This window comes from Drosophila navojoa, chromosome X (assembly GCF_054131105.1).
Source record: "Drosophila navojoa isolate 15081-1374.11 chromosome X, UAZ_NAV_1.0, whole genome shotgun sequence".
Taxonomy (NCBI): domain Eukaryota; kingdom Metazoa; phylum Arthropoda; class Insecta; order Diptera; family Drosophilidae; genus Drosophila; species Drosophila navojoa.
In genome coordinates this window covers 599220-615441 of record NC_142895.1, presented here as the reverse complement: position 1 = coordinate 615441, position 16222 = coordinate 599220, and the positions used below count along the sequence as shown (strand labels likewise).

The window sequence follows — 16222 nt, the reverse complement described above, 5'->3', positions numbered from 1 at the left end:
GGTATATGAGGAGAGCTAAAGCCTCTACCCTCATATATTACGACACTTCAATTAGTACAGGGTATTGAGCAGTTGCGCTCTGCTACGCTGGTTACGGCTGAGGGCGCTGCCTGGGAACTGCGTGCATGTCTTTGGCTGCTGCTTTTTCTGCTCCTTCTTCTTATTCTTGGACGACTCCTGTGCGATGTCTTCTTCCTGTCTATCTCTCTCTCTCTCTCCCTCTCTTTTTCCCTCTTTGTGCATTTGTGCAACAGGGGGTTTGCAGTTTGAGACGCGTCTTGGCCATGCTTAATTTAACAAATGCATGTTTAATCAGCACACACACACACACACACACACACACACACACACACACACAGACAGAGCACACTCACACACACACACACACAGTCAGACAATTTATGTTAATTTATGCATTTGTACTTACGTTGGCCGTAAATTTATTTCATTCTTTTTTGTGTGTCTCCCTCGTATTTCGTTTAACAAGTTTATGAAACAGGCACGATGGTCATTATGCTAATGATCATTATGCGGCTGCAGATCATTATAAACATCATTACGAGCAATGTTTTCTTACTTTAGTTTTTAACTCTACTTTTTCATGGCCGAAATTGTGAGCGAGAAGGAGAGAGGCAGCAGGTCTTGACGGCTGACGGTTGCTGATTGTTGTTGTTGCAGGTTGTTGTTGTTGCTATAATTATAGCACCCAACAACAACAATCAACAGACAGCAACAATCAACAGCAATTCATGTTTGGCCATTCGAAAGTTTGTCCACAAGTTATGTCCAGTGTTCAATGAACCTTTTGATAACTGTTACCGTTTCATAACGAAAACAATTAAGAGTGCTCCAGTTGGGTATGCCTGACCACAAGATACCCAGCAGCAGCTGGGTGGAGCAGCTCTTTTCTCAGAACTTCATTGTGCATGGAGCGGAGTGTGAAGGCATAGAGGAATATGACAATAGAAATCTGTATGCGTGCTACGAGTATTGAGAGTAATTTATAAACGATATAGGGACTACGACGCTGTGGAATGACAGCCGTACAGTTGAGCAGACATACAGAGGTTAACGATTCTATTACTTGAAGTGGGTGTACTCTCTCTCTCTCTCTCTCCCATTCTCTCTCTCTGTTTCCCCTTCTTACAATAGTCTCGTCTTCTTTCTGTATATCCCCCTTTTGTTGCATTCCCTTTCTACTTCTCTCTCCCTTGTGTTCCTTTCCTTTGGCCTCTCTTTCTCTTGCTAACAAGAGCTTGCCCTGAAGTTCGTGTCTTAAGTCTTTTGTTTGTGCGCCTGTCTTGTCAAAGTAGCAAGGAAAATGCGCGTCTCTGTTAACGAAAGCGGAGCGGAATGAGAATTCTCTGGTTGTTATTGCTGTTGTTGTAGACTGTAAGGGTTAGGGTAAACGTTCGCTGCATTTTCAATGAATGTTTTAATTAGTCGTTCGCCTGTGAAACTCGAAATGGAGTACACTTTTGTCGCCCAATAAAAACATGAACAAATTTGTATAGTCTAATGGCAGCGCCATGCTGTGAGGCTTAACCGATTGCCTAATGCTCGTTGAAATGGGCTTCTGAGTATTTTGAAGTCCAGGAAAACATGCAGCCTGATGAACAATAGATGAAGCCAATGTATTCGTTAGACTTCCTTAGCGAGCATCAAAGAAAGATGTACTCCTGGCTATAAATTAAATGAAGCGTATTTCAATTATAAATTGCAAGAAAAAAAAAAAATCTTTAAAACCAACGATTCTGATATCATGTGCACGTCCTATATCCATATAATATCTGGCAACATTTATGATACACTTAGCTCATATATCAAATACCGAAACGGATCTGTTAATATGGACAGTTTCACGTCCTATTCTAATTATGTTCCACTCCTTCTCCCTCGCTCTGCCTCTCTCTGCCTCTGGCCTTTACCACAGTGACTGCCCTATAGGCACACGCACACATTCCACAGACACTTCAAAGTACTTTCCCTCAGTTGTTGTTGTTCTGCTGCTTCTGCCTCTTCCCCGGTGCGTCTCACCTTTGGATGGCTCACTTTAGCCCCACTTTGTGACTAATTGAGTTACAATGAACGAAAGAGAAACAAACACGAAATCAAATGTTTGACTTGCATTTCCGATCGGTGTTTTTGGCTGTTTCATTTATCAATTAGCTCGCATTTCCATTTCCATTTACATTTCCCTTTTCCATTTACATTTCCTGGTCAAGAAAACTCGCCTCGCATAACGAAAACTCGAGCAGAGGTGAAAGCGCTGGCATTACAAATTCTTTTCATTTCATTTCCATTCTTAACAATTTTCAGTTGCCTTTGGAAGAGTGCGAAGAGGGCATTTAAGTTTTTGCCAACAGTTTGTAACGGGCAGAAGGCAAGCACTGATCCGAGTCGAGTTTTTTATAGGGGTACGAAGGACTTGAAAATTGAAGTTTTTCTTAGAGGTTTTTGTTGCCATGTTCATGCTTTCAATGAGAGATGGGGTGCATAATATACTCCTTGGCAGGGCATCTACCCGTCGATCATTCACACTTTCACTCGCCTTGTTTTTTGGTGTAATTCTTTCATTTCCTGCTACACCAATTTCTATGGCTGACAATTTGTGATTGAAGTTTGAAACATTTCTACGATAATGATAATGATAATTGTGGCAGTTCACATGTGTGTTTGTGTGTATGTACATCTACATATAGATAGGTATATTTGTACATTTCTATATATAATCGCCAATTTCTATGCTCTTTCATCGGCAGCCAAACCAATTTCGCAAGCCGTTCCCATTTCTTTTGTAGTTCCACAAATAGCCTCAAGTCATAAAAGTGTTATTAATAGTTCTGCGCCAACTGCACAGATTAGAGTTGAAAAAAAGCTGTGAAATGAGCAATATGAGCGTCGAATGCCATCAAATGTAGATATATATATGATTTGCTATACAAATATACATATATTGAGTTAAGCCTCAGTCTAGTTACCTAAGGCAGAGAAATGTGAAAACTATGTTGTGAAATAGTCTAAGCGAGGTTAGCTCGAGCAAGCAAGCTGTGACTACGTGGTATCTTAAAGTTGAGCATAATGAACAAAGCAACAATTGCTCTCAAGCAGACTAAGAATACTAAGCACCAAATTTGCAGGGTATCTTTGAGTCGGGCAGATCTATGTAAGTAATGCCAGTAGGCTATTAACAGGTCTAACCTAGGGTATCATTTGTCGATCATATCAATCATTGTTAGTAATCAATACACTATAGTTACAGGGCTTCTTTAGATTTAATACAGGGTATTTCGATCAGATCCACTCACATTTACTGTCACTTAGTTACAATTTTCGCCCACTGACCAAAGCTTTTCGTGTGTGTGGTCCACCCACGACGTGGAGCCGGAGGAGGCTGCGGGAAGTGGGGCGTGCCCGACCACCCTGGCAGCATTTGAGGCGATGCGCTAAGATGCTTATGAGCACAGCAACAATGTAGCGTAGGGGCATTTGGGCTGGGGTCGCCTGAAGAACCATCCATAGAAAATTCAGTGATTAATGAGCCACACGCACTGACGGCAGATGAGCTGTCGGGAGTGTGGGGTATAAGGTAAGGTGAGCAACGGGTAAAAGGTAGAGGTAGACATCGTGTGTAGAGATCTGATTGAAGAAATGTTTACTATGTCACATGACATCCCTCATATCATATGATCGATCACTCGTCTTATAGTTTTTAACTGAGCTGTAACCAGGTTTGGTTCAAAGACCTTAAGAGGCAGAGACAATAGTTTTGTTAAGTAGCTACACAGAATGTGCATTCGATATGTAGTACAGGGTATGTTCTGGTATTATCAAATGTAGTACAATAAGCTACATGTGGAGCAGCATACATAGAATCGATAATAACTGAAAGCCCGCTGCAAGGGTAACTAGCTAGTCGATCAACTCGTTGAACTACAGGCTCATTTTTAGCAGAGTCTGCTGCCAAGGCATAGACTTTGTACGACTTGAACTGGCTCAGCTGAGCGGGCATCTGGTAGTCGTTCAGACGTCAACTCACCTGTCTTGCAGCTGTTCCTCGCCGGCTGTCCGCATCAGATGTGGCAATCCTCAGTCCCCAATCACTCAATCGCTCATTTCAATTAGCCAATTACGCATGCCAATTGCCAATTGCCAATTGGCCAGACTCCACTCGAGGCAGAGGCAGAGGCAGAGGCAATGGCAGAGGCTAAGAGCTCAGCATTTGTAATTAGAGAACGATGCCATAATTTGCAGTTGCCCCCAAGTGGGGCAGGTTGCACGGAAGTTGCACAAGCGACACGCATGCAGAACTTGTCCGAGAAGTCAAGAATCAATATCAACGCAGACTCGATCTCTGCCTTAGCCTTAACCACTCCCAGCAGCCTCTCCCTCTCTCTGTCTCTCCCTCTCTGCTAATTTGCGAGTGCAAGACGGAAGCTGTTGCTAGCCAGTGTTTACTGTGCGCTGCGCTCGAATCGGAAGTTGCGCTTAGCCAAAAGACAGAGCGAGCCTCCGCTTCCGCTTCTGGACATGATCTGCGGTCAGCGCGAAGAGAGATACCAGCTCGGGTTCCGTGCTCTTCCTGGTGAAAGGGAAACGTTTCCTGTGCCCAGATGCAAAGCGCGGGCAGCTAGGGCTGCGCTTAGGTGGGCCTCTGCTAATGAGCTCGCAGGGCGGTCTCTTTCAAGCGCGCCTCGCGGAGCACAATCAAAGGGCAGTGCCACAGCCTTGGGGGCCTTGTCTTTAGATCGGAAAAGCTGTCCATGATAGGCCCCTTCCAAAGTCGACTCTCTGCTCCCTTTCTTGCCCTGCGGCTGGGGGTCATGCAAACGTTTCTTAATTAATTTTCTGTGCCCCGTCACAACATTAATCGTTGCGGCCCGTTGCCAAAAGCTGTCCAACAGCCCAAATCAACTCAGGTGAGAATGTAGCTCTCGAGCCCCATCGACTGCGCAATGCTCGTTAATGTCAGCCAAACCTTTCCTGTCTTGGGTATCTGAAAAGGTTTACGGGCACCAAAGATTACGTCTGTAGCCAAAATTATCCATGGCACATAAAAGTTCAACTCTCTGACAAAGATCTGTTAGGGTGTACGCAGATGGCCATATACCCGCTTCATACCCTGTGACTCGAGCACAAAAAATGTTAATAAATCAGAAACTCAATAAATAACGACGCAGCTCGATTATTTATTACGGTCTGTGCTGCGAGTGGAATTGAAAGTCATTTGATGCTTTTATTGTTTTTTTTTTATTTGCTTCTCTCGTTTTTTTGGGGACTGGCACGCGCCAAGCGACTTACACGAGTTCCAATTGGACTGACTGCGCATAAAGATGATCTGGCAACGCTGGCGAAAACGAAAACATTTGCAATTATATAGTTACATATTTATATATAAAACTATCTGGCAACGCCAGCATGCTTCATTATTACAATATATATAGGACTATATTGCTCTCTCACTCTCTTGCTCATTCTTTCTTTCCCTACACATCTCCTCGTATCACTCTCTCAGTCTCTATCTTACTATGTCTCTGAGTCTGTCTCTTTCTTACCATTTTTCCTCTATCTGTATCTCTATCTGTCTCTGTATCTTTCACTCTAAAAATCTTTCTCTCTCTATCTCACTTTGTCGCTCTCTCTCTCTCTCTCTCTCTCTCTCTCTTCATTCTATCTCTATCTCTATCTCTATCTCTATCTCTATCTCTATCTCTATCTCTATCTCTCTTTCCCCGTCTCCATCTCTCTCTCCCATTCCCTCTCTATCTCTCTCTCTTCTCTCTCCCACCCACGATTTGCCACTTGCCACGCTTCACTGTAACTGCACTTGAGCTAAAACAACTTGCTAGCCATTTCACACTTTTATCTCTCTTTCTTCATCTGTCTGTCTCACTCTCTTTCACTGTCTCATTTGCTGCTCATGTGTTATGTAATGTGATCGCAAGCCAATGACACCATCTACAACAACAACAATTGTGAAAACAACAACAACAGCTAGAAATTCTTGAGAACTGTTTCATTTTCGTTATTGTTGCGGTTTTCTTCTAACATAGCGGCACTTTCTGTATACGTATATAATTTTTGTCGTAGGCGTCGCTGATCAGCAGCGATTCATGGCAAGCCATAAAAGTGAGCCGAATCAGCAGTGCCTGCAATTCCGACTCACAACTGTAATCCCCCTGCTCCATCTCGCCCCCAACAAGTTCCCTTGCAGTTTTCTTTGCTCTAGGTGAATGATTCTCGCTTCGGATGCGAGAGATCCCGAGTTATTCACTTTGCTTTTTAAGAAAATTTCCCCTAAGCACATCACATCATAAACCTATTGTATAAATCAATAGATCATCTGTATCTCAGAGAAATTCTATTGCTTTTCACTCCTGCATGCATTGATAGATATTTTACAAGCCATAGGCAGAGAGCTCACATAGATCCGGAGTCATAAGACCTAACTCAGATAGTCTTAACAAGCATAGCATATCTACTTAGACCCAACTAATATCTGCGCACTCTCTGTCTGCCACATTTGGCATTTCCCGCAGAGCGAGTCCCAATACAAACCTCAATTGCTTTCGTCTAATGATTTTGAGATTCGCATTGGTCACGTCGTTTAGTCAGCTTGACCTTCTTCTCGAGTTTGTGACTCAGAGCTGGGTCTCTTCGGCAGCTGATGATGGCGACGACGTTGAACCCTTTGAAGACCTTCGCCCATGGCTGCGGTTCACACGCCCGCTAATTATTTAACCAGAACGCAAAGCAGGCGCAAAATTTTCGATTCGCTTATCTCTGTTGCTGTTGTTGTTGTTGGTTTTCTTTTTTTGGCCAAGTAAAGTGACTTCCTGTCTGAGCAAATGAGTCACTAGCAATGAACATCCACTTCCCTTATTTGCGCAGTTCTCCCTCACTCTTTGGGCTTTCCCTGTTCGCCCCTCTCAACTGTTTGTTGCGTCTTCGTTTTCTTCTTCTTCCTCCTCTTGTTGCCGCTGCGGCTCGTTGATTGAGCCAAATTATCGCAGGCAACGCTCGCTGCACACTTGGCTTAAATCACATGAACAGTTAACCAGGTGACAGAAGAACAAGAAAGAGGAGGAGAAGAAGAAGAAGCGTTACATTCAGTTTCCTTTACATATGTATATATATATGAATATATGCTGTAATTAAAGAATCAAGGGAGCTCAACAGTTGTCAAACAGAAGCTTGGACTAGGCAGTAAGAGTGTTGAGAATGCCTGACTAGCAAATACCCAGCCAGTGCCACCTATTGGATAGCTGCAAAAACTAGACTGATGCTTATATAAATACGGGCTACCGCTCTATGTCTATCTCTCACTCTCCCTGTGTATATATCTTTCTCTGTGTCTCTCATTCTCTCTCTCTCTCCGAAGTAAATCAGGAGCTAGGCAAGCTTCATACTACTGCAGAGTAGCTGTCTAAAATGCACACTAGATGGCGTGTATGTGCGAGTCAATCTAGTGACTCTTGCCTTATGAATTCGATTTGATTTCGACAGCAAGGGGGCAGGCCACAGGCAGTATTCATTTGCTTGTGTTGGGAGGCTGTCGGGTCTCGCATTGTGATGTGAGAAAGATGTCAGAATTTGTTGAAATTGACGAGAAGAGAGAATTTCAGCTAGCCTCTGCCAGAAGGCAGCGAGACGGATGCGCTGCTTGATTGGCCTGGGCGAACGATGAAATTTGGCAAGACCTTTGAGACGCACCTGACGATAGAATGGCGGCAGCAGTACATGCGTTACACGGTGAGCCACACAGCACACAATAGACACGATTTGACACGAACAAACACGTTGTCGAACAGAGCGTTAGATCACTGTAGAGACTTAAACTAACTTCAAACCGAAGGACCTGAAAACAATGATACGGCGCGGCGTCGATGGCGCCCCAACGGCCGAGGGCGGCGCAACGGATGCGGAAATCAATGCCTACCAGATCGCCTTCGAGGAGCAGTTCTTCACGGAGTGCATGCACGAGCTGACGCGCGTCAACAACTTCTTCCTGGAGAAGCTGGCCGAGGCGCGGCGGAAGCACGCCACCCTCAAGCTGCAGCTGCTGGCCACGGCCCGGGCGCCGGGGCATACGTTCAGCTCGTACTCCCTGCAGAGCTCCCAGCGCCTGCCCTCGATGGTCAGCCTGCGTGACAACAACAGCGGCAGCAATCGGAAGCTGATGACGCAGCGGCAGCTGCGGAATGCGTATAGCGAGTTCTATCTGACGCTCGTGCTGCTCCAGAACTTTCAGTCCCTGAACGAGACGGGCTTCCGCAAGATCTGCAAGAAGTACGACAAGTATTTGAGATCGACCAGCGGCAACGACTGGCTGGAGCAAAACGTTAACCCCGCCGCCTTCACCGACCAGCGACCCCTCGAGAAACTGATCATCGACGTGGAGGACCTGTACACCTACTATCTGGCGGGGGGCGACAGGTCGCGCGCGATGACCAAGCTCCGGGTGCCGCCCCTGGGACAGCCGACGCCGCCGCGAATGGTGTTCCGGGCGGGACTCGCACTGGGCATGTTCATCATGCTGGCCTGCACGACGCTCTTCAGCTGTGAGTGTTCCCCCTCACACAATAGCTCTCTCTCTGTCTTTGGTTTCTTACATTCCAGCTAGGGATGTAACAGTACGATGTGTCGTGCAGCATCGATATCGTTGATTGTATACGATATATCGGTGTATTGGCCTACAAAAGCCGAGATATCGAATAGATATCTGGCATCATATCGATGTCTGTCTGTGATTCTGTGTGAATCTATATATCTATTCAATATTCTATCAAATAGGCGGCACTCCTCAAGGGAGTACCTTAACCTATCGGCCCTTGATCGATGCTCAGCGACACATCGATACTCTCGCTTGCAAACGTATCGTATCCCCAATGACAGCACTAAGCGCCAACTAAAACATGCCTCAGACATCCGTAGGCCGCCGGAGGAGAAGAATATCGAGCCATTCATCCGACTCTACCGGGGGCCCTTCACGTGGGTGATATTCAACTTTTTCATGGCCGCCAATGTCGCCGGCTGGCAGCGGGCGGGCGTCAATCATGTGCTGATCTTTGAGATTGACCCGCGCAGCCATCTGCAGCCGGCGACATTCCTGGAGATCGCGTGCACCTTTGGCCTGCTGTGGACGCTGTCGATATTGGGGTTCCTCTTCCACGATCTGATCAATGTGCAGGACCCGTTCGTCTTCCCGCTGGCACTGACGCTGATCATGATAACGCTGCTGATCAATCCGCTGCCCATCATGAACTGGCCCGCGCGCTGGTGGACGATGCGGCTGGTGGGCCGTGTGGTGACGGCGCCGTTGCATTACGTGGGGTTCGCCGACTTCTGGATGGGCGACCAAATGAACTCGCTGGTCACCTGCATGGCCGATCACTACTACATTGTGCGCTTCTATGCGAACTGTTGGCTGCGCTATGCGAGCGTCCTCTTCTGCTTCGAGGAGGATATGTTTGTGCCGATCTCGCGGTGCCTGCCCGCCTGGTTTCGGTTCGCGCAGTGCCTGCGCCGGTTTCGAGACAGCGGCTCCAAGTCGGCCAGCTATCTGCTGAACGCGGGCAAATACTCAACGACGTTCTTCGTGGTCTTCTTTTCGACAATGCGGGGCCGCACGGATGGTATGGCCTATCCCATCAACCAAAACCCCCAACCATCTCCTCACACTCACTCTCCGGCAGTCTTTTGCAGATGGCTATGCGAATACGTTTAGCAACCCATACACCTGGTTCTTCATCCTGAGCTACATCATCTCCACCATCTATTGCTATGCGTGGGATGTGATCAAGGACTTTGGCATATTCAAGATCTGGCGCGGCGAGCACCTGTTCCTGCGCGAGAAGCTCGTCTATCCGCAGGCGTTCTATTACTTTGTGATTGTCGAGAATCTAGTGCTGCGCTGCTTCTGGGCCGTCGAGCTAGTTGTCCTCTATCACAAACTGATCACTCCCTACAATATCAAGACCTGCGCGAGCATACTCGAGATCACGCGGTGAGTCCCCATCCCACTCGCGCAAGAGATGCTTAGCTAATGTCAGTAACGCTTCGCCTCGCCCCTTCTCTTACCCCTCACCTCCCTACCCCCATCCAAAGTAGTCGATTCATCTGGAACTACATCAGGCTGGAGAACGAGCACTTGTACAACTGCGGCAAATTTCGGGCCACGCGTGACATCCACTTGGCCTCGCTGAACGCCCAGCAGGAGCGCATGCTGGAGAACATGATGGGCGAGGCAGATGGCACAGACCCAAGTGGTTCGTCCACGCGCCACGCCGACGAGCGACGTCGCCTTGCGAAAGAATACTTCTGAAGAGCCCAGTCCACATATACCTAACCCTACCCTTCCCCGGCTACTGCCAATGACGCATTGCTTGCTACCACGTCCAAAGGTGTCTGTCCTCATCGTCGTTTTCATTTGAGACATTTTAATTCATTCATTTGTGTGAGCCTAAGAAAATGAAAATAAAATAAAGTATAGCGTACCCAGATTACGAACTGATCCACATGTTGACGGGGGATCGCAGTTAGAAAGAGATAGACAGGCAGAGAGGCGAAGGATCGGAGAAGGGAAGCAGTTGAGGATATAGAGAAATCTTGAGTCTGACAGACGAAAAGCAGGCAGTTCAAGCTCTGAATCGGGAGAAGGGCAACAACACTCGAGAACCAAAGCTGAAGAGAGAGAGGGCGCAGAGGAAGCAGCTGATGATCGGGCAGCAAGCTTCGAGTAAAGCTGCGACACGCGCCAAACCGGTTGCACAGCTGCACCCAAATGCGGTCTGGCTCCTGCCTGACCAGCACCACTGTCCTCCTCTCTCTCTCCCCCTCTCTACACCTTCGAGTAGCAATTGTCATTGCTTGCACACAAACTGGGACTCGTGTCGCGATCGCGACTCGATCGCCGTTGTTAAGGAGATCTTTTAATTACCGTGTTTGATTGTTGTTGATGTCGTTGATGTTTTTTCCCTCTTTTGATTTAATTAATGAAGCGATTAGCCAAGGAGCCAGCCACTCACTCAATTTATGCAGCCTCATCTGCCCGAACTGTCGCATCACGATCGTTAAGAGTCAGCGCAGAGAAATTACAGTTTTTCAGCTGGGCATGGGGCCTGTCATATTAAGTAATATCCTACTTTTACCAATCACCAACGAGCTGTGCCTAGGCGGTGCTGGACATTGGCCAGAGTCGACCACTTGAACTAGTTGGCAAGCTGAGTTCGTTTGTGCCAGATGGGAAGCCTTCAAAAGCCATTGAATCAAAGTGGAAAACTCTTGGAGAAGTTTTGATTTTGGCTTTATTGAATAAAGTTGTGGGAAGAGTTTATACTCAAGGATCTATTGGGCTTCATTTTTGTTAGTGGTTTCTGTGTGGCTCACTAAAGGACACCTTAATGCAAGACATAAATGCCTTACCATAGGCCCCTAGATCCATCCTCGAACTTTCCTAGCCTTGCATTGAAACAGCTTCAAGGCCCAATTGAAGAGGACGCAAATTGGTTAAAACCCTCTTCAGCTCTGTTTGCTCACTGATTAAAGCTGAAACTGAAGTTGATTCTCCAGTGGACTGGCTGGCCTCTCGGCTGATCTGGCCAATTGGCTCTGTCCGTCTGCCTGATGTCTGTCTGTCCAGTCGAGTGCTGTTTTTATGCTTCTTCGGCTTATGCTTTCTCACATTTGACTCGGGCACGAGGCAAACATATAAATTTCTATCTACGCTATTGACAATTGCAACTCTAGCCGAGCTGAAGCGGAGAAGGGCTGTAGAAGAGGCAGCTGCCAACAGGACAGGATGTGACAAGTGTTCCAATGAGCTTGGTGCCTGATGACTAGTGCCTCCAGTGTCTCCAATGCTTGCTGTGTACAGTTGCCGCTAGTTGCTGTCATACGCGTTCATCTAGCGAGAAGGGGCTATATTCAATGTGAATATTGACTGACATTGAAGCATTTTTCCCTAAAGTTCTGTTAGATGTGAAGTGAGTATCATTTTATCGCTGTACCAGCTTATCGCTGCACTTCGATTATTATCGATTATGCAAATCAAAGCTGTTAAATATTAAGGGAAATGTGTCTGGATATTAGTACTGAAATTAGAAATTAGAATTAGAAAATTAGAAACAATTAGTGAAATGTCATCGGGATTTTGATTTAGATTTTTACTGAAGATAAATCTGTGATATTATTTAAATATACATATATGGATTAAATATCGCTTGAGTTCAGATTAAGTACGAAATTCGATAACATTGATATAGAACTGATGACAACTCTGGTGCTTGGAATAGTTCATGTAGTAAGTCTAAATAATATGTTAGCCAAGTCTAGGCTCAACTGAAGGTCTGTGCGGAGTTTGATTAGCTGCCGATTGCCGAGTGCTAGACGAGTATTGTGCGGCCGCATTAACTCTGCTTGTCATGTTCTTGCTTGTCGCTGTTGTTAATTGTTGTCGTGTGTCGTCGTCGTTGTCGTCTATTCTGTGCCTGGCCAGCTAGCTGGGAGACAGCACACTCTGTCTCCCTCTCCCTCTCCCTCTCGCTCTCTCTCTTTCGATATTTATCTGTCTGTTGTTGATCTTGGTACAGTTTGCTGCACACGCGCCAAAAAGCATAGCAAAGCAAAGCAAACAAAGCAGTCCAAAGATAACAACAAACAAGCAAACAAACAACGAGGAAAAATCGAGTTCGATTCGAGGAACAACTCGATTCAGCAAAGCAAGAAGGCGTTCCTCGTTGCCGCGTGTGCCATAAATGTAACAATCGCCAATTCGTAAATGGAAAATGGAAAATTGTCGCAGACATTACGCAATGCTGAACAGAGAAACAGACAGAGAGAGAGAGAGAGAGAGAGACAGAGAGAGTCAGAGATTGCAAGCAAGAGAGATATCAACCAAGTACATGTTTCTCGATTGTTTATTCGTCTCCGTGCATTTGGACAAGTATGCATCGATATATATCGAAAATAGCGATAAGTTGATTGATCCTTCTTCGATAATCGATATCATTGCCAATTGTTCCTCTATCTCAAGCTGATCTTAAACTAGGATCATATAGTTGGAATCGTAAGCTGAAGCTTCGATTCAGCCTTCATGCTAAATGCACGTAGCTGAAATGTCAAGCGATTAAAGGCTCGATTAAATATTAATTTCAATTAAAATAATTTTAAAATTCTGAAATCAAGCGAAAGACGCGAACAGCTGCAGCTGCGACAAGGCAAGAAAAAAACCTTTGCAGGCTAAGCTGCAGCTGAAAACCCGAAGCTGACTCGTAGCGAATGACTTAGAACTTGCCACACGGCCAAATTTATGTGCACAAATTAACAAGAAGAAGCAGCAGCAGCAGCTGTAGCTGTAGCTGCAGTGGAGGGAAAGGCGGAGGGGGCAGAAGAAGCAGCATAAGAGGCAATCAAATGACTGCCACATCAATTTATGAGCAGCCGCTGCCAAATCTCTGAAAGCTGTCCGAAAGGCGCGTGCTGCTGGCCAGCTGCAAAGCAGAGCGAGCTGTGTATGAGAGGGAGAGAGAGAGAGAGAGACGGAGAAGGGTAGAAGGCAGCGGGGGATCAGAGCATTGGTGACAAGGAGCTGCAAAACCAGGAAAAGGAGCTCAAAACTTGTTTCGCCCTTTCTCTGTCTTTCTGTCTCCCTCCCTCTCTCTCTCTCTCTCTCTCTCTCTCTCTCTCTTTCATTCTCTGTGTCTGCTTGTCTCGTGCCTGAGCTTGCGTCCTGGCTAAATTTAGCCAGCAGCTCAGCTGCAAAAAGGGCTTTAACTGTTGCCCAAGTGGCGAGCGCGTGGCTCGCAGCTGGCACCGACTGCCCAATGCTCGCTCATCAATCCATTTACCTCTCCAATGCCATTGATATATGCAAGGGCATATGCCTTTAGCTTCGTCAAGTGGGCGTGAGGCGGCAGCAGCTGGCCATGAAACCAATATGCCTGAATTGCGCTTCATGAACGGGCATATACATATGTGGCTAGTGGACTTTGGACGCAAGTTGTTATTGCTTGTTTGTTTGTTTGTTGCTGCTGTTGTTGTTGTTGTTTGTTGACTGCGCGCCATTTGCTTGAAGGAGAAGAAGAAGAAGACGCGAACTGAATGCAGCTGATTCGCAGTGGAGTCGCCCGGAGTAAGCCCCAATGGAAAAGAAGATGTAATCTTAATATATATATATACATATATACATACACACATATAGGAATAAGAAGAAAGTATCTTAAGCGCCAAGATTCTAAATATATGCAAACAATATATTTATTCATGAGCGAGAGTTTATCGAAAATATTTCAAGAGCTCGAGCCGAGGCGAGGAAATCAAAGTTGGAAATTTCATTTGCTTCATTTCTTCGGCTCTTGGGCTAAACGAGCTGTAAAGCATATGCAGAAGAGACTTGCATAGCTACATAGGCATACATACATATACTTGTATATACATACATATATGCATAGCAACATATATTAATAACTATGCCTTAAGCCAATTGGAAACACGTTTTATTTTCCAATAAGAAGCTTTTCACTTTTCTATCAAAATTCATTTTGAAATTCTTCATTAATTATTAATTTCTTTAATCATTAATTGATTTTAAAGTTTGAGATGTTGAGTTTACTCCAAGTTTCCTTTGCTGGCCAAGATTCCAATTGGAATTCGAATTGGATTCTGTTTTAGCTGCAATTTCGTGTGCTGCTTTGGCTTATTTCAATTAGATATATATAAAATGCTTCAGATTTAAGCAAGAGCTTTTCCATTCAATTGCTTTATGAGCAAAATGTTGTAAAAGGGGGCGTGTCAGCGCGTATTTCAAACAGCAGCCGCAACGAATTTTGATTGAAGTGGACTTGGTGATTTTGTGCTTTTCTTGGCTTGGCTTGGCATGCATAATTTGCAGTGGGAAATTGATTGCAGGTGGGCGTGGCTGTGGCCAAAGCTAAAAATATGGCCAAAACTAAAGCTAAAACTTGCGGCAAAGGAAAGGCAGCCAGGCAAAGGCAACAAGTGAAACAAAATTGAATTTAATTAGCTAAATCAGCTAAGCACTCTGTGTGTGTGTGTGTGTGTGTGTGTGTGTGTGTGTGTGTGTGTGTGTGCAGCCAAAAAGAATGCCAAATGCAGGCAAATTGCTGACAGACAACGGCAATGGGCAAACGGGCACAAAATTATGATAATTGACAGCAATTCGCACAGGCAGTCGCTAGATTGCAGCATTCCTGCACACACACACACACACACACACACACACACACACACACACACACAGACAGACACATGGGCACACACATACCAATGGCTAAGTATATGTTGGCCAGCTCCATATGCCAGTGGGCGGCGCAGGAAGGAAGACAAAACAAAAATTCGCCCATTTCCTCAAAGCGAATGCCAGGCAGCTGCCCCTGCTGCCCCTGCCCCTGCCCCAGCCAGTACAGTGAAATAGCAGTAAGTGTGACAGCCATCAATTAAAAATGCTAGAGCTCTCCATTGCACAGATCCAAGCAGCGCGGCTGCTGCTGATGCCAAATGCCAGGGTCAAATTGGCAGTTGAGGCAGCCATAGCCCAAGTGAAGATCCAACAGCTTAGCTCTATGTGTGTGTGTGTGTGTGTGTGTGTTTGTGTGTGTGTGCTGTGCGTGGCTGCCTGAAGGCAGTTATTGGAAGCGGGGGTAGGGAGGGGGCACAGTGGCAAGTTTGTTGCCAGAGTCTTTTGTTTTGCGCTCGCTCAACTTTTGGCTTCGCTTTTGCCTTTTTGGCGCGCAACTTTTGGCGAGGATGCTGAGCGCGCCTGACTGCCCCAAGTGCCACATTAACATGAGGCAGAAGAGGACGACGAAGCAGAAGAAGATGAGCATAACGAAGAAGAAGAACAATGGAAAAGCCATTAAAGCGGCCAAGGAGAGGCTGGCAAAACGAACTCAAGAAGCCAACTTCAAGAAGGGATGCGCTGAGCAGAGCTAGAAAGGGAGAGAGAGAGAAGGGGCAGAGTTGGAGTGGGAAAGTGGGAGTGCTCCACTGCCTCGCTAAGGCCAGATCAAGCTGTTGGCTCAAGCCTCGACTCACCCACTGTCAAACCCGTAAGCCCGTCTGCTGCTCCCTAAGAGCTGTTCTAATTGCTCGCCATGAAAGAGGTGCGCCTATAAAACAACTATAACTCCCATTCCATAATCATGCACACAGCTCTTACAAAACTAGAGCCCCAAGGGCCCATAAACATTGTAAGGGCCCATAA

At 46.0% G+C, this 16222-nt stretch overlaps 2 protein-coding genes across 4 annotated transcripts in view; both read left to right on the top strand.

Annotated features, from left to right (window-relative positions):
• ec (ubiquitin specific peptidase echinus) overlaps positions 1–16222 on the top strand; it is a 65587-nt gene that overhangs the window by 19347 nt on the left and 30018 nt on the right. The window lies entirely within an intron of this gene.
• On the top strand, positions 7531–10505 carry LOC108657319 (solute carrier family 53 member 1). Of its 3 annotated transcripts, none has more exons than XM_018109889.3 (5): positions 7531–7752; positions 7856–8561; positions 8925–9635; positions 9706–10006; positions 10111–10505. In XM_018109889.3, the coding sequence occupies exons 1-5, from the start codon at positions 7684–7686 to the stop codon at positions 10322–10324; spliced, it is 2001 nt and encodes a 666-aa protein (XP_017965378.1). In that variant the 5' UTR covers positions 7531–7683; the 3' UTR covers positions 10325–10505. The 3 variants fall into 3 exon arrangements, with proteins under 3 accessions (XP_017965378.1, XP_017965377.1, XP_089120487.1); XM_018109888.3 differs by having other exon boundaries at positions 10108–10505; XM_089264361.1 differs by having other exon boundaries at positions 7812–8561; positions 10108–10505.